Here is a 25,740-nt window from a genome sequence, read left to right on the forward strand (position 1 = left end):
TTAAGACTCCACGCTCCCAATGCAGGGGGCCCGGGTTGGATCCCTGGTCAGGAAACTAGATCCCACATGCATGCCGCAACTGAGGAGCCCACCTGCCACAACTAAGGAGCCAGCGAGCCGCAACTATAGCAGCCCATGAGCCGCAACTAAGACCCAGCGCAACCAAATAAATAAACAAATAAATAAATATTTTTTTAAAAAAAGGATCCAATAAATGCTGTGTGTGTGTGTGTGTAGAAGGAAGTTTTCAGGTTTTTTTTTAAGATTGACATTATCCTACCACTATCTTTTACAACTTGAGGTGCTTTATTGACTTACATACTCCCACTTATCTCCTAGGTATCGCATCACGATTGGCAACAAAACCTGTGTGTTTGAGAAGGAAAATGACCCTTCGGTGTTGCGCTCACCTTCTGCTGGGAAGTTAATCCAGTACATTGTGGAGGATGGAGGCCATGTGTTTGCTGGCCAGTGCTATGCTGAGATCGAGGTCAGGGTGGTGATTGGGCTTCCGGGCCATGGGAGGGAAGGTGGGACAAGAGTTGGCTGGGATTGACGAGGACTCAAGAGTAACAGAAAGGAAGTAGAAAATAGAAAGGGGAAGTGTCAGTAGCTGTCATTAATCCCTAAAGCTAGGTCCTAAGAGATTTTATTTTTCACTGTAGGTCATGAAAATGGTAATGACCTTAACAGCTGCAGAGTCTGGCTGTATCCATTATGTCAAGCGGCCTGGAGCAGCTCTTGACCCGGGCTGTGTAATAGCCAAAATGCAGCTGGACAACCCCAGCAAGGTCCAGCAGGTGAGTAGGAAGATACTTTTTTTTTTTTTTTTTTTTTTTTTTTAATTTTATTTATTTATGGCTGTGTTGGGTCTTCGTTTCTGTGCGAGGGCTTTCTCTAGTTGTGGCAAGCGGGGGCCACTCTTCATCGCGGTGCGCGGGCCTCTCACTATTGCGGCCTCTCTTGTTGCGGAGCACAGGCTCCAGACGCGCAGGCTCAGTAATTGTGGCTCACGGGCCCAGTTGCTCCGCGGCATGTGGGCTCTTCCCAGACCAGGGCTCGAACCCGTGTCCCCCGCATTGGCAGGCAGACTCTCAACCACTGCGCCACCAGGGAAGCCCGGAAGATACTTTTAATATTGCTCTCCAAGAGCTGATTACATGGTAACAGTAGTTTGGAAAGGCAAGTGAGTTCAGTCCTTGGTTTTCCAGTTTTTCCTTAAGCTTTTTAGCCTGATCTTATGGCTTGTATGTGTGCCTTTGGTATTATGGAACTAGAATTTGTAAGAGTTATTATGATACTAAGATTCCGTGATTTTCCTTATGATGTTTCCTCCGTTGACTTCTCTCCTTGTAGCTGGGTATGGTGAAGGGGAGTCTTGATTTTGCATGATGAATCTAAGTTGCAGTGGTGTGTTTGTACCCTGAATAGAAGATAGTGGATGACTTGATCTCTCATTGGGATTGACAGGCTGAGCTTCACACAGGCAGTCTGCCACGGATCCAGAGCACAGCACTCAGAGGCGAGAAGCTCCATCGAGTATTCCACTATGTCCTGGATAATTTGGTCAACGTGATGAATGGATACTGCCTTCCAGATCCTTTCTTTAGCAGCAGGGTATGAATCACTTTTCTTGGGGAGGTGGTGTGGGGGAAGGCGTATACATAATAGGGTACCTGTTCTCTAGGATAGTTTAAAAGTCATGTAAGGATTTTTTTTTTAAGAGGGAGAAAAAGAAAGCTGTTTGATCCGAAACTCTCCCACCATTATTAGCTCTCCCACCATTAACTCTCCCACCATTAGTGGGATTTGAAGTCTTTAAATCCTGCTTCTTATCTCTGTTATTGACTTCGCATTTAATTGGGATTTAAACCAGAGAATAAGGACAATGTTAGGTGCTTATATTGCAATTTCAAAGTAAGTACAGGCATACCTCGGAGATATTGTGGGTTTGGTTCCAGACCACCGCAATAAAGCGTGTATTACAAGAAAGCAAGTCACATGAATTTTTTGGCTTCCCAGTGCATAGAAAAGTTATGTTTACACTATACTGTAGTCTATTAAGTGTGCAATAGCATTATGTCTAAAAAAATGTACATGCCTAAATTAAAAAATGCTCTGTTGCTAATAAATGCTAACCATCATCTGAGCCTTCATTGAGTTGTAATCTTTTTGCTGGTGGAAGGTTTGAAACAGTGCAAGAATTACCAAAATGTGACACAGAGACATGAAGTGAGCAAATGCTGTTGGAAAAATGGTGCTCAACACAGGGTTTTACAAATTGAAATTTGTAAAAAATGCAATATTTGCGAAGTGCAATAAAGCAACGCACAATAAAGCACGGTACACCTGTACTATATGGTAGTGAATTCAGATATATTATCTTATTTGGGGGATTGTGTTAATTTTGTCTGGTTCCTATTTTATTATTTCCTTCTTCTCAGGTAAAAGACTGGGTTGAACGGTTGATGAAGACCCTCAGAGATCCCTCCTTGCCTCTCCTAGAACTGCAAGATATCATGACCAGTGTCTCTGGTCGTATTCCCCCCAACGTGGAGAAGTCTATCAAGAAGGAAATGGCTCAGTATGCTAGCAACATCACATCAGTCCTCTGTCAGTTTCCCAGCCAGCAGGTATTTATAGAGTAACACTGTTATTTTCTACTGGCTGCCCATGCTAGAGTTCATGTTGTAGGATTCCTTCCTGTTTGGATCCTCCTTACTGTCTGGATGTTGTGCTTTTGAAGTTTTAAGCATTGTGCCCTTTACAAAACTGCTTCATGATACAAGCTCAATAAGGTAAGTACTGTGTGTGAAATGTAAAGTATCTGTGGTTAAGAGGAAAGCATATTGGCCATGTATCCCATAGAGTTTTGTTCTTGGGGCTGTGCCTTAATTAGAAGTATTTTTGTGAATTTAAAGTAGGCGGATATTTGTAGTTCTATCATCAGAGACTTCCTTACTATCTCAGCAGCATACTTATTACCCTTTGCTTTCTTATTTATCATGAATGAGCCCCTAAACTATACCAGGTAACTTGCAGCTACTCTCAACATGTGAAAGATAGAAACTGTCATGTTAACAATTAAGAAGATTCCTAGTGTTGATGCTATGCAGGCTAATGCATTGGGTCTCTTTACTGGGCTGGGCTTCATTTTTTTTCCCTTTCTTATACTTTAGATTGCCAACATCCTAGATAGCCACGCAGCTACATTGAACCGGAAATCTGAACGGGAAGTCTTCTTCATGAACACTCAGAGCATTGTCCAGCTGGTGCAGAGGTAGTTACGTGGAACTCCAGATTCCCAGACCTGCACATCCCCATACCTTCCTTTCTTCTAAGTAGTCACAAAGAGGTTTACTTCAGGTTTGACTTAGAGAAATTAGAAAGCACCTCTATCTTAGATAATATGTTATATCTACTAAATATCTTAGAATCGTGAGCTAGCTCTCATACTCAGTGTTTCTGATGACTTTATTCTGCATCTTTCTGTCAATTATTAAGGCACAGAAATCTCATCGTTTTCTTTTTCCTTGCAATTTCCATGAAACTCCTAATTTTTCTTCTGGCATAGGGCCCCATTTGACATTTATTCTCCTTAGCTTATGGACTCAACTGTTGGATTAAAGGAACCTTCACAGGACATTTTCAACTTTAAGATATTCATAAACTTTTCAGATACCCCTTAACCATTTCAAGGGTGTGGTGATCGTTTCAACTTAGCAATGGGGACTGAACCAGGGTGTTGGTAGGTAGGGCTATCAAGTGGTTTTTGGTTTTGTTTTGCTCTCTTTTCTTCTTGATTCCTTTATAAGAAAAAAAAAATCTTGTCTGTAGCCATATTTCTTTTAGGCTTGAATTTAAATTGATCTGGTTCGTTGATTCTAGGCTGTCTCCTGTCCTGTCCTGTATTAGAAGGAAAGCAGTTCAGTAGAAAGTCTAGTAAATCTGGGCTCTGGGTTTATTATGTAATAGTCTGTTATTTAACAGTGTTAGCCTGTCAGGATTTTCAGCGGGGACTTTTTCTGTTTGCCCAGGTACCGCAGTGGTATCCGAGGCCACATGAAGGCTGTGGTGATGGACCTGCTGCGGCAGTACTTGCGAGTAGAGACGCAATTCCAGAACGGTAAGTTCCTTCCTGAGGACTCTGTATCTGGGAACATTTCCCTCGAGGACTGAGCAACAGCTGAGCCAGTCCATCCTGTCACTAACACTTGACATTAACAAACTCTTCCTCCTTTCCCCAGTCCCTTAAAAATTAAACCTCTGTATCTCACTAGCGCCAAAGAAAGAACAACAACAAAACACAGCTTGATGAGATTGTGAATCCAGTGTGCTTCTGGGAGAGGGCTGGGAAAATTTTTCTAGCAGAAGATTGGCATCTTCTTGACCTTGTACAGTGAGAGCTGGTTGAGTCACGACCGGGCTGAAATTGAGAAACCCTATCCGAAGAGCTTGCCTCTCAGCAGCTAATCCATGGATTGAACCACAGCCCTCTGAAAAAGGCTCAGATTTTCCAGTGCTTTTCAGTGTATCAGTTAGGTGGAGTTTATCCCTGGCTTTCTCTGTAGAGCTTTACTAAATGATGTACAAAGTCTCTGACTAAAACACCCTGGCTAAGATTTTAAAGCTACATACTGCTGATACTGCTTTCTGCCACAAGAGGGCAGTGAAACACCACAGAATTTGAAAGATTACCTAATATTTTCTTTTATCAGTCTTGCTCCCTTTTCCAATCCTTAAAGGATGACTCTCCCACTCATGACAAGGAGAAATACTCAAGTAAATATTGCAAACTAAATGCAGCAATGTGTGAAATAATAGATCACAACCAAGTTGGCTTTATCCCACTAGTGCAAGCTTGATTAATATTTGAAAAACCAATTAATGTCATTTATCATGTAATAGACTAAAACAGGAAAAAACATGGCCATCATCTTAAGATATGGATGATAAAAGTATCTGACAAAATTTAATATGCATTCATGATAAATTCTTAGCCAACTAAGAATGAAATGGGACTTTTTATCATGTAAAGTTCTCCTACAAAAAAATCTATAGGATGCATCATACATAGTGGTAAGATGTTGAAAGCATTCTCTTTAAGATTAGGAATAAGACAACGACACATACTATCATTACTGCTATTCAGCATCATACTGGATATGGCAGCCACTGCAGTAAGACAAGAAAAAGAATGAAAAGGTATGAGGATTAGAAAGGAGTAAGGAAATAAATCAGCCACTATTAGATATGATATGAGGTCTACCTAGAAAGCCTCAAAAAATCCACATATTTATTATTAGAATTATTTAAAATCTAACAAAGTTGCTGGATACAAAAGTTAATATACAAAATTCAAATTTTATAGTGGAACAATCATTTAGAAGAGCAGTTTAGAAAAATATTCCATTTAAAATAGCAACACAAAATATGATATTCTAAGGAATAAGTCCAACAAAAAATGTGCAACCTCTTTTGGAGAAAATTATAATCAGTAAAAATAATAAAGAAGATCTGAATAAATATCATGGCCTTAGATTGGAATATATATTTGCAAAGTGTTGATTCTCCCTGAATTCATCTGTAGATTCATTGACATTCCGATAAAAATCTTACTAGTGTATTTTTGTGGAATTTGTCAAGCTAATTCTATAATTTACATGAAAGGAAAGGTAACCAAGATTCTTCCAAAGAAATACACTGTAGAGGTATTTGTCCAGTTAAATATCAAGTTTTAATATAAAGCCATATTAATGAAGAGATTGTGATATTGGTGTAGGGGCAGATTAATAGAACAATGGAACACTGGTTCTATTAACCGAGAAGCAGATGCAAGCATATATGAAAGCTTACTTTACAGCAGAGCAGGTATTGTAAATCATGAGGAAAGGATAGGCTTTTCAATAAATGATGCTGGAACAATGGATTATTCATTTGCCAAAAAAAAAAAAGATCCCTAACCTAGACGATACACACAAAAATCAATTCCAGATGAATTGAAAACTTAAACATGTACTAAAGAGGCAAAGCTACTAAATTTTTAGGAGAATATCCTTATGACCTCAGGGCAGAGAAGATTTTGTCATATAAGACCAGTAAGTACAGGGATTTCCCTGGTGGTCCAGTGGCTAAGACTTCGCACTCCCAATGCAGGGGGCCCGGGTTCCATCCCTGGTCAGGGAACTAGATCCTGCATGCTGCAACCAAGATCCTGCATGCCGGTAACGAAGATCCCACGTGCCGCAACTAAGACCGGGTGCAGCCAAATAAATAAATAAATATATTTTTTTAATTACTAGTAACTTAAAAAAAAAGAAGACCAGCAAGTACAGGCTATAAAGGAAAAGGATAAGTAATTTGACCTCACTTAAGAACTTTTAGTGAAAAGATACCATAAAAAGACTGAAAATACAAGCCACAATGTGGAAGAAAATATTTACAAATCATAACAATTAAGAAAGGATTAGTATCTGTAATCTATAGAGCACTGCTTTGAATCAATAACTAAAAGACAACCTAATAGAAAAATGGGCAAAAGATATAAAAAGATAATTCACCAAAGAGGAAGCATAAATAATCCACAAACTCATGAAAAGATGTTCAGTCTTATTACTAATTAGAGAAATGTGAACCAAAACCACAGTAAGATTGGCAAAAATTTGAATTTCACATCATCTTCCACCACTTCTGTAAGCAGAAATGCAAATTGGTACAACCACTTTGGAAAACAGTTTGTCAGTACCTAATGGAGTTGAACTTATTTATACTCTTCAACCTAGCAATTTCACTTTTAGATGATATACTCTAGAGAAACTTTTACACATGTTTATTAAGGACACATATACAGTACTGTTTGTGGCAGTGTTATTCATGAATAGCAAAAAAGACTGGAAACAACCCAAATATACACAAGTAGAGTAGATAATTGAATTCTAGTGTATTCCTGCAATGGATTACTCTACAGCAGTGAAAACGGATGAACCAAGGTACACACGTGAACAAAAGATGAATCTCAAAAACATAATGGTGAGGGAAAGAAACAAGTTACAGAATGATCCATACACAATGATTCCATTGTTATCAAGTTGAAAACAGGAAAATGAAACTATGTATACATTTGTGATAAATGTAAAGAAGAGCAAAAGAATGATTAACATAAAATTCAGCTTAGTGGTTGTTTTTGAGGAGGAGCACATTGGATCCTTCAAAGATACTAAAAATGTTCTGTTAAGATAGATGGTAGTTACTTGGGTGTTTATTTATTCTTCTGTATGTATACTTCACAATAAAAAGTTTTTAAAAAGAGGCACTTGGTATCATTGCTTTCTTTCTGCTTAGTGTCTCCACTGCCTCTCCTTGGGTAAATATTCTTTTTATTTCCCCCAGTTCTAGTAATTTCTGTTACCAAGATATATTTCTGTTGTCACTTCAAAGCTAAGTTTTGGTCAGGAGAAATATGAATTTATATAGGACAACCAATTGTTAAACAGCTTCCATTTTGTTCTAAATGGGTCTTTTATGACATTGGCAGCTCTCTAAATATTGTAGTCCACTGTTTTTCAAATATATTTAGTTTTATTTTGAAAAGAAATCTTATGTCAATCTCTAATATTTAAAATAGATAAAAGCAGAGTTGCCTTGGTTGATTGTATTCAGTATTTGAGGAATCCATGGTAATGCAGTTTGAATGCCGCTGTTTTGGTTTGTAACCTAACCTGCAGGCTGAAGTAAGGTGATAATCCTTTACTATTTTCATAAAATTCTGACCCTTGAGACTATTCAAACACTAATTCTCCTTTGCTTGGAAATTTAATTCTGAGGTAAGCTGTTTTTAAAGAACTGAATATTACTTGTATCCCATGGTAGATATCACTACAGTATACCTGAAGCTTATGCTTCTGTTGCAAAGCATAGCTCTGCTAGGCAGAACTAACCTGCCCCTGGTGGCCTTGTGAAAGGCCAATGAAAATATACATAACTGTACTCTCCCTACAGACCTTTTGACTTAATGCAAGGTTCTCCCTGATCTATGCCTTAGTTTGGATTTGGAATTCCTAGGCATTGCTTAGCTGCTTCATGGACTTCCAGGGGAAAATGTTGATTCCAGAGGTAGCAGCCATCCTTCTTGTGGACATTGATAAGTTTGGTGTTTTATTTTTGAGCTAAAACTGTTCCTCCTAGTTAGGGTGAAACATTTTCAGTGAGTCAGACATGGAACCAGAATCTCTAGCTGGGGTTTAATGGTATTGACATTTCTTTTTAAGCAGCCGAACCCTCTCTTCTAAGGAAATCACTCCAGGAAGCTAAATAAGAGAGTTTACAGTCAGGGTAAGGGGTTGGGCTTATCCCCAACCCCTCAGTTAGACGCACCCTTCCCCGATCTGTCAAAATTTTTTTTAATGAAAATAAGGCTCAGAGAGGTAAAGTGATTTGCCCAGGAGCATACAGTAAATTGGTAACAGAGCTAGGCTTTGAGCCCAGGTCTTATACCAGATTGCCTGACTCCTAGCCTAGGGTTGCTTTTACTAAACAACACTGCCAATTCTATACAAATCCATCTAAGAAAATTCTTACGGTATTTCTTCTCACTTCTTATCAGTTTTCTAAGTAGAGACATTAGAAAACAAATAGCATGTAAACATGAACATTCATACATGGGTGAGGACCACTTCTTTTTGCTGCTTGCAGGTCACTATGACAAATGCGTGTTCGCCCTTCGGGAGGAGAACAAGAGTGACATGAACACTGTACTGAACTACATCTTCTCTCACGCTCAAGTCACCAAGAAGAATCTTCTGGTCACAATGCTTATTGTGAGTACCATTTTTCAGAACCTGTAAGGATGGTTGATGATATGAAAAAAGCATTTCTCCTTGTGACGGCTGTGGTCAGAGGAGAAGCTCCTGTCTTTTGTGATTGTGGGGTGAGTGGGGCTTGGGTTGTAGATTAACAATTTCTCCTATCTGTCTTTGTCCTTGACCTGAAGGAACCTGCTCCAGTCAGAAAAGGACTGTTCTGCCAATTGTGCATATAATCTTACATGGGAACTCAAATCTCTTCGCTCTACTTAGAGATGCCCCATGCTTCCTCATTCCTCTTGTCACTAGTGACAGTAGCTTTAAAATTTATTCTTATCTAGCCAGTGTACTTTTCTGTTATAACGCTTGTTTGTTCCATGAATGCTCTCACATCCAAAACTGAATAACAAAAAACAACTGTTAGAAATGTAGTACTGTTCCTCCCCCACCAAAGAAATTTAAATGTATTCCTCATCTTCTGTGGTCCCTTTCTGTTTTATTTACATGGACATCTAAGCTTGGATTATTGTATTGGTAGTAGATACATGCTTTTGTCCCCATAACCTAGTAAATATGAGAATTAGTAGAAAGAGGGGAGGAGAGGTGAGACTAGTAAACATGAATAGGACTGATGTACATGTGACCAGTGGGTAGAATTTTTGTGGACTTAAGGATTTTTAAAGATGATTTGTAAGTTCTCTACTCCTCGGTTTTTCTGGTTGAGTTAATTCTAGGAATCAGAGAACAACAGGACTATTCTTAGAGCCCCTCTACCCCACGAGCAATTAATTGCCTTGCTGTTGCATGTTTATGTTTTTTGGAGACTATAGTACCTTTTTGCTCCTGTGCTTTTCTTCCTTGTCCCTTTGTGGAATTGGCATTCTTGGTACCTTAATTCCCTCATTTCTTCTTGGAGGAAAAAAAAACTATAAATCTTCACTGCTATATTTTATTTCATGGTTCGGAATGAAGGGAAACTATCCACCTCACATCTTGGTTAACAACAGTGCCACTCACTCAGTTATCTGCCAGCTGGCTAACTCTCGAGGATATAACATTTTTTAGAATAGCCACTTAAAAAAATATGTAATCACAGGGAGAGTTCATTACCTTTGCTACCCTAGAATGGCTAGATGGTGGGGAAGCCAGAAAATGCATTTGAAAGGAGAAAACAATAACAGCGTAATGTAATATTTCAACTTCTCCAAGTGATAGGTTTAGGCAAATAAGTGATATTATCTATGGCAACCTGCTGATTTTCTTTTTCTCAATCAGAAAAGGGAAGAAATCTCTGACTAATTAGATTTTTTTCCCTTAAATTTTGATAAAAGGATTGCTAATTCTCATTTGGATAAAGCCAAGACTTTCTGGCAGAAAAGGGTAATGATGAGGGTGTGGAAAAATCTGTCAGTTTGGACCTAAAATGGAGTAAAATTTGCCTTTTTAGGAAGCTAGTTATGGTGAGTTTTCACTTTATTATGATTACCTTTTTAAGGACTTAACAGTTTTTATGCACTAAAAATAGACCAAAGTCCAGAATCCTTGGAGCTGCAGAAGAGTAATGATCGTCCAAGACTGTCGCTGGGTTTCTTAAATTCTAATTTGTAAGATATAGGGGCTCGGCTTGCTCCTTTTGCGGAGTGATTGTAAGTAACGCTTGCCTTAAGAATCTCATTATTGGAACACGGAGCCATATTTCCTCTGAGAATTCTGGAGTAGCTCTGAGCTGGGGCTGTTCATTTCTCAAGTAATCACGCTGGTGTGATGGAGAGAGAAAATGGCAGCTGTTCGGAGCTCAGGCCTTCAATTTTCTTCAGAGTCCAGTCACTCAAGTGTGTAATTACACGGGGGGTGCTGCAGGGGCGTTGGGCCCTGTCAGAGAACTGGTTTGAGGCTTTGCTTTCTGCTTTTGCCAGTCAGGACAGGCAGACGCCAATGGGACTCTGACTTGCTGCTGTTCTTTTTTTTCCCCACCTTGTCATCCCGATTACTTCTTACCTGCATGGATAGTACCCAAACTTTCTTTCCAACAGGCTGAGCTCTTTGGAGAAAAGAGCTGTTTGTTAGTGTTTGGGTTTAGATGAATAGGATGGGGAGGGGTAGGGGGAGAGGGAAGGAGGGAGGAGGGAGGGGAAGGGGAAGGATGAGGGGGAGGAGAGAGAGGAGGAGGAGGAGGAAGGTTGAAGATGTGAACCAGAAAGATGGATTTGTCCTTTTCTTTATTTTGGCATTTCACATTTATCTTTAAAAAACAAAGGAAAACTTCGTAAATATCTCTAGGCTTTTATATCATTAAATTGCATTTGAAATATCAGTTATTTTGCCCTCATCTCAGAGATTTGGAAATTAAGAAGTTAACTGCTATGCTTGAGCTGAGGGCCAGCTAGCATTGACTTAGGGAGCAGGAATGCAGGCTGGAAAAGTGCTCCTTTCTGATCTGCCGCCTTTGGCAATGGTCAGGTCCTCCACCCCACATCTGCATTAATGGTGGTAGCTGGGAAAAGCCATTTTAGTTGTTTGGATTACTCTTTCTGTAGTTTTTACTCTCTTTTATGGATAACAACTGGATATGGTAGCATTCGATTCCCCCAGCTGTGTTCTCTGCTGGTTCCCCTTTCTTTGCTGACCTTGGCTTCCGGATCAACGTTATGTGCCCAGCATTCCAATCTTTGCTTTCTAGAAGTGGGACTGTTGATGGTGTGCTTTGCTGAACTAGATGATGATTTCTGGGGCTTTGGAACCTAGGGGGAGGGAATCAAGAAAATCAGTCTTCTGTGAATCAGTGTTGCAGGATGTGGGCTGCTCCGAGGAAGCCTTCCTCCCCTCCGGGTGTTAGCATAACTTGCCTACTGGTAACTTGCCTCATAGACTCTCTAGCAAATTTCTTCTAATCTTTTGCTGTATCTGGAGAGCAAAGTGCCAAGTAAAATGTTAAAGTCCTGTCAAGTTTTCTCTATTTGGAGGAACATTGTGCCACATTGAAAACAAAGTCAGTTTATTTTTTGAAAGTTCTTCTTATTTCTTAATTTTATAGGAAAAAGCTTAGAACATTGTTTAAGTTTACTTAAGAGATATTTAAGGGACTCTTTAGCCAAATTGAGCAATTTTGTATCAATAAAAAGTATCAACATTCTCACAGCTGTCTAGATGGCAAAGTATGTATCCTATAGCCACCTTGATTCTGAGTGGTCTTCCCCTCACTACTTCTATCTTATTTCTGGTGTGGTCCACACGAATGTAGTATAATCCATGCTTCCTTAGGAGTAATGCCGTGCCTGTGAGCCTCTGATTTGGTTCAGACAGGGAGCATTTAAAGTGCCTATCACAGAGCCTGGAGAGTGGCTGCTGCATTGCGGTCAGTCTACTTGACCACAGCTAGATTACGACCATGTTGGGAAGAGAAAGCCAGCCTAGAACTGCTTGAATTCTGCCCAAATGGACTACCCAGGAGGGCACTAAGACTCCACCAGGGAGATTACTGTGAAGGGAATTGCCAGAATATAAGGTTGTAAGCAGGGAAAAGAAGTACTGAGTAGGGAGGGTGTGAATGAGGAAGAACAAAGAAGCCTGCAAGGGGTTCCCCCTGCAGCCAGCCCAGCTGGGGTGGAGAGAGGACTGCATTGAGGCCTATTTGCCCTTAAAGTGTCCATGAGACTTTTATTGCCTCAGAATGCCTGGAAAAGGCCTCCAGGAGCTTTCCACTCAAGGCAGGGAAGACCCTCTTTCAGTGAATAAATTTTAAAGGAAGCTTGGAAAATGAAAATAAACTTGCATTTTGATTACCAAAAAAATAAATAAATAAATAAAAAATAAAGTGCCTATCAGGGGCTTCCCTGTTGGCGCAGTGGTTAAGAATCCGCCTGCCAGTGCAGGGGACACGGGTTCTAGCCCTGGTCCGGGAAGATCCCACATGCCATGGTGCAACTAAGCCCGTGTGCCACAACTACTGAGCCTGCGCTCTAGGGCCCGCGCGCCACAACAACTGAGCTCGCGTGCCACAACTACTGAAGCCTGCGTGCCTAGGGCCCATGCTTCGCAACAAGAAAAGCCACCTCAATGAGAAGCTGGCACACCACAACGAAGAGTAGCCCCACTTGCCGCTACTAGAGAAAGCCCACACACAGCAGCGAAGACCTAGCACAGCCAAAAATAAATTAAATAAATAAATAAATAAATAAATAAATAAATAAATAAAATGCCTATCAGCCCCTTCCTTTTTCCTCCCAACATAACTGCAAATAATTTTGTTCAACGTATAAATAATGGAGAAAAGTCCCAGTAAACCCAGGTTTACTGAATAAGGGTTATATTAACATTTCTTGTTTAATCTGTCCCACAACATCCTTGGAAGGTCAGAAATTCTAGCTGTGACTGGAAGAAGCTGCCAGTCCGTTTTTGATATTGGGATTGGTGCCTCATCCAGCTGAACAGTAGTTAATGTCTTGAGAATATTAACCATTACGTCACATTCTTTTCATTTTGAATTACCTTCAAATCTCAGGATGCTAAGATCAAGTTGGCTATGTTGGGCTCTCCTGGCAGTCAGCTACGTAACTTTGGCTACGGTTTTGACACTGAAGCATGCTTGTTATATTTCTGCAAATCTGAACTATTCCTTGTGGTTAGCCACCATCTAGGTTAAGAATGAAAACAAGAAATAACTGTGTGGTACCAATCTTAACCATTATTGAATAATTTTCACTTTGGCTTGCAGATTTATGCAAGTAATCCCCAAATCAGGAGGTAGGCTCATTAAATGAACCTGCCTCTATACACTGAGGAAACATAGGCTGACACCATCACCATTTAATGTTACTGTTACAAAATGTTCACCAGAGTTAGACGGTGATGTTGGGCTGTCCAGTTGCCCAAAGGACATCTGTCTCTAGGCCAGAAGGCTGTAAACTTCCTCTTGGATGCTTGTATCTCAGGGTGGGTAGTTCTGATGAATGGAATCGTCTTCCATCCCTGGTGGTTTCTTTCACGACTTGAACACTGTGTTCAGGTCAAGGACAGGAGAGGGTTGAGAAGGTTACACTACACACAATTTTGTATTGCACATCTTTTCCTAAGTACTAAGTACTAATGACAATAGAGAAAATAATATTTGAATGGGAAATTTCCAAGTCAGGATAATTTAATGGAAGTAGTGGTTTATTCATACTGTGTTTGATATTTCACATGTCAAAAAGGTTATGTTTCTGTACTTTATCACAAGGAGTCCAGGAGGATTGTCAGTTGGTGATCGTGAACGAATAATTACTTCCCTATTATTTTTTCTAGTCTCCATAGTTCATTTTTCTTACAGAAAAGAAGCTTCTCTACCCCCTTTCTCACTTCCTCCCTCTCATAATGGAAGGATGAAATGAAAAAGTTTTTTTTTTTTAAGTAGTTGTGTGTGTGTGTTTTAGTTAGAATGTGATCTGTAATTAGGCAAGGGTAACTCCATTTTTATTTATTTATTTATTTACTTATTTACTTATTTATTTATTTATTTTAATTTAATCTCAAAAGGTAAACCTGGGTTTCCTTTCAAGGGAAACCAGTCCATATCACATCTGATATAGGTTGGGTAGGTGGCTAGTGTTCTTATTTTGTTGTGTTGGCTTTTGCTGTTAATGTTGAGACTTCAGTCTATTTGCAGAGCAGCTGAGTTCTATTACCCAGGACATCTCTTAGGTTTTTGAACCTCTCAATGGGTCCATTCTGATGACTGAAGTAAGTACCTCAGAAAAGAGTATATCTTCTCTATTAGGAACATTAGGTAAAGAGGGATTTAGGTAGGAAAAGCTTATCATGGTTTCCCTACCCACAGTTATCTACCTATTCTTTCCTTCCGTCTTGTTACGGCCTTGTCGCTGGTGATTTGATTTGATTCTTTTTTTTATATATATATCATCATCCCATTTCTTTTCTTTTTTTTAAACTATATTTATTTTTGGCTGCATTGGATCTTTGTTGCTGCACGCGGGCTTTTCTCTAGTTGCGGTGAGCAGGGCCTACTCTTCGTTGTGGTGCGCTGCTGGTGATTTTATTAAAATTCTATTTTGCTCATAAGTTCTCAATAAAAGATGAGACTTGGTTGCATTTTCTCCCTCCTCTTTGCTTTTTCCCCGGGATGGGAGGAATAGGTCCTTCAGTCTGTGACTACGTGCTCAGCCGAGCCCTGAATTTATAATCACTTTCTTCTTCCACTCAGATGAGTGAATCCCCTGCGTTAAACAGGTGAAAACAATACTTGCACTTCCTTAACTATAAATACCATCATGTGGTTTACGACTTTGGAGCACACCTCTGGTTGTGGATTGGGGAACCAGAAAGTATTTCCTGCTTTAAAATGTTTGAGAAGCTGTCTTTCCAGCATACCAGTGTTGAGTACTCCAAAACTGTTTACACTGTGATGTGGAAGGTGGTAGGGGGTTGTAGAAAAAGCGTTTGGGGGAATGTATATGTGCCCCCAAAGCCAAAAGCCCCACACTTATATTTGCACTGCGCTGGTAAAGGACTGTAAGGAGTATCCCTGAGACGGGGAGGGTTAAAGATGAAATGGAGATTGCTCAAGAAAAAGGCTGATAATCCAGGAAGGAGAAAGATTAAAAGGCAGCAACAGGAAGCCTTTTGGGATCTGGTTGTCTTTCATGTCCTATTCAATAGTGGGGTGGGGGAGAATAAAAATTCACTAAAATATAAAGGCAGTTATTTCAAACTCCAAGTAGAGGGAACTATGCGATGTGGTATTAAGAACTACTATTAGAGATAGCTCTGTAAATTTCAAAAAGGACATTTATAAAAGTGCATCTGCAGTTTTTTCAGCTTAGATGAGAATTGCATGGATAATGGATGAATTTAGGGAATAAACTGATACTGCCCTGGAGAAGAAATATTTTTCCCAAAATATGACAGAGGTTTTTTTCTTAAAATTTTTAAATTTTTTGGAGACAAAGGACCCAAGTCTGAATTACACCATGGATTGTATAGTAGGAGCTTGGTTTTTCCCTCTAATCCATCTAAGGATTCACCATGTTTAGGTATCATGGAATGATTCTTGGTACAGCAAGAGGATAAATGATTTGGGGTATAGAATTGTCAGAATATGAGATGGTGTTTTTATTTAGCGTGTGTTTATAAATGAATAATTTGTGCTTATGTTTCTGTTTTGCACCCTACTGGAATGCTGAACATTTGGTTTGTGGAATGAAAACCACCAGGAGTGTTTCCTTTTGCCTTATTCTGCCTTCTTTCCAAAAGTTGGAGAGGGAACAGGAAAGCTTTTAGTCCCTATATTATTTAAAACCTCTTAAAACTTTGAGACATCCTTTGTTATTTCTTACCCAGAATCCCTTGACCCCTTTTAATGGTCTCTAATGATTTCTATTGCATGTTTAAAGTCTAGTGTTGATTTATAAAGAAATACATTAGGAATTTAGAATCTGAATGGCTGAGGAATTTGGGTTTCTCCTTGGCAGCAGCTTCCTCTGGGATCTCTCTCTCTCTTTTTTTTTTTTTAAATTTTTTTTGGCCCTGCGGCATGTGAGATCTTAGTTCCCTGACCAGGGATTGAACCCACGCTCCCTGTATTGGAATCGTGGAGTCTTAACCACTGGACCGCCAGGGAAGTACCCCTCTGGGATCTCTTTACTATACTGTTTAGGATAAAGGTAACAGGACATTTGCATCTTAGTAATCTAGCTCTGTTTACTTTGTTTTTATTCCCTTTTCCCATTTCAAAGTTCTCTCCACCTCAGTTCTTTTTAACATGGATATGTATGTTCTTTGTCACATTAACAATTAGGATCAGTTGTGTGGCCGGGACCCCACTCTCACTGACGAGCTGCTGAATATCCTCACGGAGCTAACTCAACTCAGTAAGACCACCAATGCTAAGGTGGCGCTCCGAGCACGCCAGGTAAGGACATGTGTTGGCTGTCCGGAGGGAGGAATGGATGGTTTTCATAGACTGGGCAGTCCTGGATGCAATGAGCTCTTCCTCCAGCACCTTCCAAAGGTCATACAATTTCCCATGTATGTCTCATTGCCCTCAGAACAAACATTCTCACGTGGTATATGTTTTTTAAAGAGAAAGGAAAAGATTAACGTTAAGTTTCTTTAAAACAGGAGCCCTCTAGAAGCTAACACAACATTGTAAAGCAACTATACTCCAATAAAAATTAATTAAAAAAATAGAAGCCCTCTCCCCATTATAAAATCCTGTTATTATTCCCTACCCTTCCTAGTTAACCAGGGTCACGTGGAGGAAAGGAAACTGAGGGAAAGCAATAGGTTTAATATTTCTTACTTTCCAAAGGGAGCTTAGAAGCAGGTGAAAGCTTTTAAGTGTATAGGAAAAAATCAAGTGTGGAAAGCAAGAAGATAATGAAATGAATCTTAGGTGCTAGCAATCAGCACAACCCCAGAGCAGCCCAGTTTCACCCTGTAGTCTTCATTTCCATTCCAAAAGGTTTCAGCAGGGAAGCCAGGAGCTGGCACTCCCTTTGTGTTCCAGCGCACGGGCATCGACAAGGAAGCAGCATTTGAAGCTGTTCAGTGACCTTCTGCTTTCTCTACAATTGTATCCATGTCACTGAATTACTCAAAGTTATTGAACCTCTCAGTGACCTGCTGAGGGTATTCAGGTCCTACCGTGTCCCTGTTTGTTTGTGATACTGCTTTCACTCTCCCTGCCCGTCACATGCATTGGTGTTACATCCTGACACCTTCTCCTTGGTACTGAGTACCTGGGCTGTCGGAGCAGCTTTTCCTAGTCTTTCCCCTTCAGAGTTGCAAAAGGCTAGCTCTGCTGCATCCACCTTCCCCACAGCTGTTCCCTGCCAGACCTGATTCCCAATTAACAGCTACTCATGCAGTCCCCAGGATGAGCAGCTCTGCAATGGTAAATCACATGCACTGATGGAACTTGATTGAAGCTGTTTTTTCTCCCTCCCCTCCCTCTGCCCCCATGGGAAATTGCTCACAAGCAAATCATGGTGAGAGTCAACTGAGATGCAGTATTTGGTGGCATTGGCTTTATGTTACAGGGCCCAGAAGTTGTTTTACTTGGTCTCTGTTTTATCTTTGATGCCTGCACTTACAGATTTATATTTATTGCTTTTGTATCAGAGCTGCCTAATAGGAGCCTAGAGTAATCACTCCCTCAGGAACTTACGCCTCTTATTTTGCTCTCACTCTAGGTTCTTATTGCCTCCCATTTGCCATCATATGAGCTTCGCCATAACCAAGTAGAGTCTATCTTCCTATCAGCTATTGACATGTACGGACATCAGTTTTGCATTGAGAACCTGCAGGTATACATTATAGCCCTTTTCTGCCACTCTGCACTCTTGTCCCCTTTATTCCCGAGCATAGTTTAAGTAATCAGTCAGTCAATTTTGATTTTCTGTGTAATGAAGTTTCATACCTTGAACTTCTAAAATGATTTATACTTATTTTTTTTTTCATAAAATGCTGTTAGAATTGTGGCTTAGCTTAAAAATTGAATAGGCCTGCCTTGATAGAAGTGTCCTAATGAAGTCTTCACCTCTTGTGCTTTTATCTAAAAGGTATTCTAGGACAGAATGAAGTGGTAGCACTGGTTGATTTCTGATTTTTGAATCAGATGTATAAATAGGTAGTTGTTAGTCTTCTACAGGCAAAGCTACTTAAATAATCATTTAATTTTATTTTAATGCTTACTATTAAGCTTCATACAGAGCCAATTTTATAAAAGAATATTGGCTAATTTTACAGCTAATTCAAAGAACCTTGACTATTATTTTTTAAACAACACCATTTTGTCAGGAATGACTTTCTATTTTTCTACTTGGAAATAATGATAATATTATCCCTAGCCAAGGGAATCTTCAGGGTTTCTATCAGATTTCGTTCTGGGGAAACTAAAGAGGGGGGAAGGATGTTTTTGTCTATTTGGTTCATAGTTGAAATAGAGGGTTCAAATCTGTGGCTTACCATTGTGGAGTAGTGAGACAATATATTAAAAGTTAAGTATGGATATGTGTCAGAAAGGATAATAATAGCCATAAACACTTATATTAGCATATAATTAATGCACTGTTAATGCATTAGTCTAAGAATTTTACGTATATTAACTCTTCAGCAGCCCTGTGAGGATAGGTATTCTTATTTTCCCCATTTTGTAGCTGAGGAAGCTGAGGCAGAGAGAAGGTAAGATCGTACATGACCTTCATAGACAAAATTCTTAAGTTTCACTAAATGCTTCAAATGCTAAATATTGTCCATTGGAATTGTTCTCTTATGGATGTAATGGTTTAAGCTTGTCTTTGTACCTTCCAGAAACTCATCTTGTCCGAAACGTCAATTTTCGATGTCCTACCAAACTTCTTCTATCACAGCAACCAGGTCGTGAGGATGGCAGCTCTGGAGGCAGGTTCTCACAGTAACGTGACATGACCTTTTCCTCAGTTTCTGGCTTGACTCCTTTTGTCCATTTGGCTATTGTTATCAGTCCTTTTTCTTTGGCCTTAACGTTGGTTCTCAAGAGTAGAGAACCTTCCTCTTTTCCTCTGAAACAAATGGTCTTGCTTTTACTCAAGTGTGTCAACTCAACTAATCACCAGTTTCTGGGCTCCAATCACAGGAAAATATCTGCTAGCATTTTTCAATTCTACTCACCAGGTATTTGAATTCTTCCATTTCATAATGATTAGGATTCCCTGTTAACACAATAAGTGAAAAAATATGTGGCTGATCAGAACAGTACCATTTTGTGATTTGGGCCAAATAAAATGGATTTTAGTTATATTCTGAATTGTCAAGTAGTTCTTATGAACTATTTTGGCATGAGAAGGAAAGTAATAACATTTAATGAACTGTGTTTTAGGTGCTTTATTTTTCTCACTTAATCCTACAATTACTTCATGAAGTAGAAGAAAGTGAGCCTCTGAGAGGTTAAGTGACTTGCCCAAATTCACATGGATAGTAAGTGGAAGAGTTTGCATTTGAACCCAGGTCAATCTGACTCATGACTTTTCTGTTTCCACTATAGCACACTACCTCATTAAGCACAAAAATTGCAGGCCCCAAATACTGCTGTAAAGTTGCCAAGTAGATGTTTTTTTTGAAGATGAGGAAAAGGAGTGTCTTCAATGATTTTCTGTGATATGATACCACTACAGTCCTTTGCGAGCTCTTTTGGGTTACTTTTTATTTGTATTCTGTGGGGAGACTGTAATATATGCTACACAGTAAATATCAAAATTTGAAAGTATCTAAGTGTTCTACAGTGCTTTTATGCCATTTAATGCAAAGTCTCCTGACGTACCTCACATGCTGATGTGTCTCATTTTATGTGCATGGCAAATTAGCTGTGAAGTACATGAGGTTGGACTGATGGGTTTTCCTGAGACGTAGCCTGTTGCTGTTTCTTTGAGTCAAGTTAGTGTATCTGAGATATTATATGTCAAATTATGCCTTCCTGATTTTGCCTAGGGTTTGGGGGATATAAACACTGTAAAATCGATTTGGGCCAGTGGGAAAACAAAACAAAGATACAAGATAGTGAAAGAGTTAGACTGTACTTCAACTGTTTCTGTCTTCTATCTTCACTCCTCAGGTAGCCCAGAATCAGCACCTCTCATTTTTCTCCCTGTTTGCTTTTTTAAAAAATTAATTAATTAAATAATTAATTTATGGCTGCGTTGGGTCTTTGTTGCTGTGCGCGGGCATTGAGTGAGGCTACTCTTCACTGTGGTGCGCGGGCTTCTTATTGCGGTGGCTTCTCTTGTTGCGGAGCACGGGCTTCAGTAGTTGTGGCTCATGGACTCTAGAGCGCAGGCTCAGTAGTTGTGGTGCATGGGCTTAGTTGCTCCGCGGCATGTGGGATCTTTCCAGACCAGGGCTCGAACCCATGTCCCCTGCATTGGCAGGCGGATTCTTAACCACTGTGCCACCAGGGAAGTCCCTCTCCCTGTTTGCTTTTATTTTCTGTTGAAATCATCATGTGTAATGAGTTAATAGTCATGGTTCTATATTCTCTTGTGCTAACTGATCAAACCTTCTCTCGAATTTAGGTCAGTGTGAAGGGTTTGTAGCACACCTACAGGTGTCCAGCAGAGGAAGGCTAGCTTTGTTTCCATTTATAGTCATGGGTATAGTTTTAAGACTCCAGCTTTATTAATTAAAGCAAGGTATGTATGTATGGGGCTTTGGGACTTGTCACCACAGACCACCTTCTTCTGCATCAGACACCTCTTTTCAAGACCGTCTTTTTCCTGGGCTAACCATCTCTTAGTTTCTGTTTTTAAAGTGTATTTACTGAGGATTACTTTTTAACCAGGTGTATGTTCGAAGGGCTTATATTGCCTATGAACTTAACAGTGTACAACACCGCCAGCTCAAGGACAACACCTGCGTGGTGGAATTCCAGTTCATGCTGCCCACATCTCATCCAAACAGGTGAGTTTGAGCTGGTGTGTGCACCTGAGCCAACCAGAGCTCTATCAGGAGAGTTAAAGGGAGGGTGGGGGTGGGTAATGTGTGTGACCATTATGTATGGTTTTTTAAGCTAGAAATGTAGAGCAGAAAATGAACATGTTTAAACCATGAGAAGAAGAGCCTCTTGGTGTCCATTTCTTTTTTTATTTTTTTGATCTTTGATCTGGAGAGATAAAGTACGGTCTAATTAAGATAGAAGTTTAGGATTACTCCATTCGTTTTCTTTTTTTAGAAATTTATTTATTTATGGCTGTGTTGGGTCTTCATTGCGTTGCGCAGGCTTCTCATTGTGGTGGCTTTTCCTGTTGTGGAGCATGGGCTCTAGGCACATGGGCTTCAGTAGTTGTGGCACACAGGCTCAGTAGTTGTGGCTCACAGGCTTAGTTGCTCCACAGCATGTGGATCTTCCCGGACTAGGGATTGAACCTGTGTCCCCTGCACTGGCAAGTGGATTCTTAACCACTGCGCCACCAGGGAAGTCCCTCTGTTCATTTTTATTGATACTTGTATTCTGTCACTGAGGAGGCATAGTTCTTTCTTTTCTAAGTTGGAAAGAATTTACTGGCATTTTACTTGCTGGAATTTGGCAGAAAATCACTTTTTTTAGCAGTTTAAATCAATGGAATATAAGCATATTTTGGGTGGAGTGCTTTTCTTTTCTATATGTTTGCTGTAGGTTAAGGTTATACCTGAGTCAATTTCATCATCTCCCTAAAAACAGACACATGAAGTGAGCAGTTGAAACTCAGTTTTTAAAAATCACACTTCAGAAAGCAAACATAAATTCAAGTAAATTACTTAAGCCATGTTAATTCCACTAATTTTCCCTTCCTAAGCCCTTTAAAAAAATACAAACGTACATATGTAAATTTGTTTCCAGTTCAACAGTAATACCAAAGTATTGCTTTGGTTTTAAGACAAAAATACTCTCTTGTAATCTCATTTATTTTTAAAGTTTTCTGAGGCAGTGAAAACTTAGGAATTTCACCCACACATATGTTCATCTCCTCCCGTATTTTCATTCTTTTCAGTAATACCACAGGAAATATAAATAACCACAGCCAATCTTAAGCTGCCCCCCTCCATTTCTGCTTTATGGCCTTTGGTTCTTCACTTTTTATTTCAAAGTACTATGTCTTTGGGGATCCTTAGTTATAGACAACAGAAATGGTTTTGTTCCAAATTGCCACTTCACGCAAAGCAATAGAAACTCTTCCTAGAGACAAAGAGGTGTGTGCTGAGACTTGCGGCCACTGGATGCCACTGTTGATCCAGCAGAGGTCAGCAGATGAGCAGTAGCATCTTCAGAAAAAGTACTTGTCTTCTTTGTCTGAGAAGGTCCTTTCACTTCTCTACCTCGAGAATACCTTATGGCTGGCAGAGAAAAGCATATATCCTTGATTTAGCAAGCATCTCTCGGTACATTTTTGCCTCCATGGATTTCAGAATCTCATTTTCTAGAAACGAATGGCTGTCCTTCAGTGAGCGGCGAGGTACTCATGGCACACGTGGGCTCGGCACTCAGGCTTCCTTCTTTTCCTGCATTCCTTGAATAATTGTAGAGAACTACATGCTATACTTAATGCTCTTTATAATTCTCAGAACATTCTCCTTTTCGTCCTGCTTTCTACTACCTCATCCCTTTGGGCAGTGATTTGTAGTCAGGCCACAGAGCTGCTTGTGATTTCCTTCCTTCCCTCATTGCTCCCCTTGCCTTTCTGAATTGCTCTCCCTGTCCTACTTTTAAATTTGAGGATCTGTGTCCAGTTTGGTGAGGGAAAGTCGATTGGAAAATGAGAGACATGCTTCTTAACTGTTTGTTAAGAAATCTTATTCACCTTTCCATCTCAAGGGTGTGAACCTTGGTTATTCCTGATATGGTTTCAAAACTTGTATACCTGTCCCTCCCAACAACTGAGGTGTACACATTCCTCTGGATAAAGACCAGACCTGAACAGAACAGTAATCCTGTCATCTTTCTAAAGTCTTTCTTGGTTTTGTGTATACAGAATTATAAACTGCTGGATTATTATTATTATTGATGTAGACGTAAAGGTGAAGATAGGGAAAATAAAGGAGGAAAGAGAAAATAATCTTTGTGAAACCCAGAAAACCATTAAAATTGCTTTAACGCTTTTTAGGTCTAAAATCCTTTTGTTAGTTTAGGAATAGAAGACGTATTATCAGATTTAATTACAGAATGCTATATTTAATTTTAGAGCATGGCTTATTCAGTTATTACAGATTTGCTACTTGAATTTAGTTTTGTAAGATTTTATATTTTCTTATAAATGTTTTTGTTACAATTTGGAGTTATGACCTTATCCTGACACCAGCTGGTGTACTGCAGTTCGATTCTGACACTTAACCACCTGGAGTTAGATCAGGTGCCACAAGTTAAGGGCTCAGTTCTTCACAAAACTGCCTCTACTTCAGATGTGGCCACAAGTTGGGTTCCCAGACCACCCACACTTCTGACCAACTGGCTACAAATTTGGGGGTTCCCGTGACCCCTTCAGGTTCAATAATTCACTAGAACAACTTAACAGAACTCAGCAAAACACTATACTTAACTAACGATCACAGTTTTTTTAATAAAAGATACTGATCAGGACCAGACAAGTGAAGAGATACATAGAGTAAGGTCTGGGGGGGTGGGTCCTGAACACAGAGTTCTTTCCCTGTGGAATCAGGGTACCTCGTCCTCCCGGCATATCAATGTGTTCACCAACCAAGAAGTTCCATTGAGCTTCAGTGTCCAGAGTTTCTATCAGGGTTTCATTACAATGTCACGATTCATTGACTCATTGGCCACGTGATTAAACTCACTCTCCAGCTTGTCTTCCCTCCCCAGAGGTCCAGCTGACCCTCTAATCACATGGTTGGTCTTCCTAGTGAGTAGCCCCTGTCCTGAGTTATCTCTTAGCATAAACTCAGGTGTGATCCAAGGGGCTCATGAATAATGAAGGCACTTCTACTACTTGAGAAATTCCAAGAATTTAGAGTCTCTCTCCCAGGAACCAGGGACAAAGGCCAAATTCTTTATTATATCATAGGCCTGCAACCCTTACAGAAGAATTCTAGGGTATCTTAGTTTTAGCTAGTTTTGAGTCAAGTTCCAACTTTTTTTCTAACCTTAGTACTTTTGTTCTTTTCTGTTCTTACTGTTTTGAACAAGCAGGCCATAAGCATTATTGTTTCTAATTCTACAGAAACAAATTACAGGAGACTGTCTACCAGTGTTTATTCCGCTCTCAGTTCCTGTAAGGCTCAAGGACACAGTTATGTCCACTAACCTCTAGATCAGTGATTCTCAGAATTATCTGCAAAGTATTTTAAAAATACACATATGGGTTCCTGGCTCTTAAGATTCTGATTAATTTTGAACCAGAGTCCAGGGGACCACTTTTTGAAAAAGCTTCTCTGATAATTCTGTTGACCATCTACAATTGAGAATCACTACTACTAGACCAGCACTGTCCCATAGAAATATAATGCAAGCCACATATGTAATTTAAAATTTTCTAATGACCATATTTAATAAGAAACAGACAAAATTACTTTTAATAACATTTTATCTAACCCATTGTATACAAAATACCTTTTTTTTTTGTTTTTGGCCACACCGCATGGCAGGTGGGATCTTAGTTCCCCAACCAGGAATCGAACTCCCACCCCCTGCACTGGAAGCGTGGAGTCCTAACCACTGGACTGCCAGGGAAGTCCCTCAAAATACCATTTTAATACGTAATAAAAAGTTCTTAATCAGATATTTTCCATTCTTTTTACAAAGTCTTTGAAATTTAGAGTGTATTCTCTACTTCCAGCATGTCTCAATACAGGCTAGCCATATTGCCAGCACTTCCTAGCCACAGAGACAGCTCAACCAACTGTAGACCAAGAATTAATTAGGACAGTCACACTGAGTCCTCTTTGTTTTATGTTAATGGTAGTATCCCTAGGAGAGATTTTTTTTTTCTTTTTACAAACTTTTATTCTTATGTTGCTTATTCTTAGTAGTTACAGCAATCATCCACTTCTGATACTGTAGATATACTACAGTGTTTTACACATGCTTTAAAAATTGTTCAGTGAGAACAGAGAACAGGCATCTGAATACACATATTCTACATATCTAATGCTAAACAGAATTTTATATTTCCCCAATATTATATTTGGGCTTAACAAACCAAAAATTCTTGGGGGAGAAAACACATACATTCTGTAACCAGTTTTTGCATTTTCTTTCCTGGTACTTGGTCTTCCCATTTCTAGCCAGACATTCATTATTTTTTTTAAAAAAATGTTTATTTATTTGGCTGCGTCGGGTCTTAGCTGCAGCGTGCGGTCTCTTCGTTGCTGCGCACGGGCTTCTCTCTAATTGTGGTGCATGGGCTCTAGAGCGCACGGGCTTAGTTGTCCTGCAGCATGTGGGATCTTAGTTCCCCGATCAGGGATCAAACCCGCGTCC

At 39.7% G+C, this 25,740-nt stretch overlaps 1 protein-coding gene across 4 annotated transcripts in view; it reads left to right on the forward strand.

The window, feature by feature from the left end:
- Nucleotides 1–25,740, forward strand: part of ACACA (acetyl-CoA carboxylase alpha) — a 231,396-nt gene that overhangs the window by 86,708 nt on the left and 118,948 nt on the right. For all 4 annotated transcript variants that reach the window (XM_061177170.1, XM_061177167.1, XM_061177168.1 and 1 more), the window contains 11 exons: nucleotides 340–490; nucleotides 666–800; nucleotides 1,471–1,617; nucleotides 2,445–2,633; nucleotides 3,180–3,280; nucleotides 4,038–4,126; nucleotides 8,692–8,816; nucleotides 16,594–16,707; nucleotides 17,990–18,103; nucleotides 19,110–19,199; nucleotides 21,112–21,230. In XM_061177170.1, coding sequence (XP_061033153.1) covers nucleotides 340–490; nucleotides 666–800; nucleotides 1,471–1,617; nucleotides 2,445–2,633; nucleotides 3,180–3,280; nucleotides 4,038–4,126; nucleotides 8,692–8,816; nucleotides 16,594–16,707; nucleotides 17,990–18,103; nucleotides 19,110–19,199; nucleotides 21,112–21,230 — 1,374 coding nt within the window. The remainder of the gene's footprint in view (nucleotides 1–339; nucleotides 491–665; nucleotides 801–1,470; nucleotides 1,618–2,444; nucleotides 2,634–3,179; nucleotides 3,281–4,037; nucleotides 4,127–8,691; nucleotides 8,817–16,593; nucleotides 16,708–17,989; nucleotides 18,104–19,109; nucleotides 19,200–21,111; nucleotides 21,231–25,740) is intronic.

This window comes from Eubalaena glacialis, chromosome 19 (assembly GCF_028564815.1).
Source record: "Eubalaena glacialis isolate mEubGla1 chromosome 19, mEubGla1.1.hap2.+ XY, whole genome shotgun sequence".
Classification (NCBI taxonomy): Eukaryota; Metazoa; Chordata; class Mammalia; order Artiodactyla; family Balaenidae; genus Eubalaena; species Eubalaena glacialis.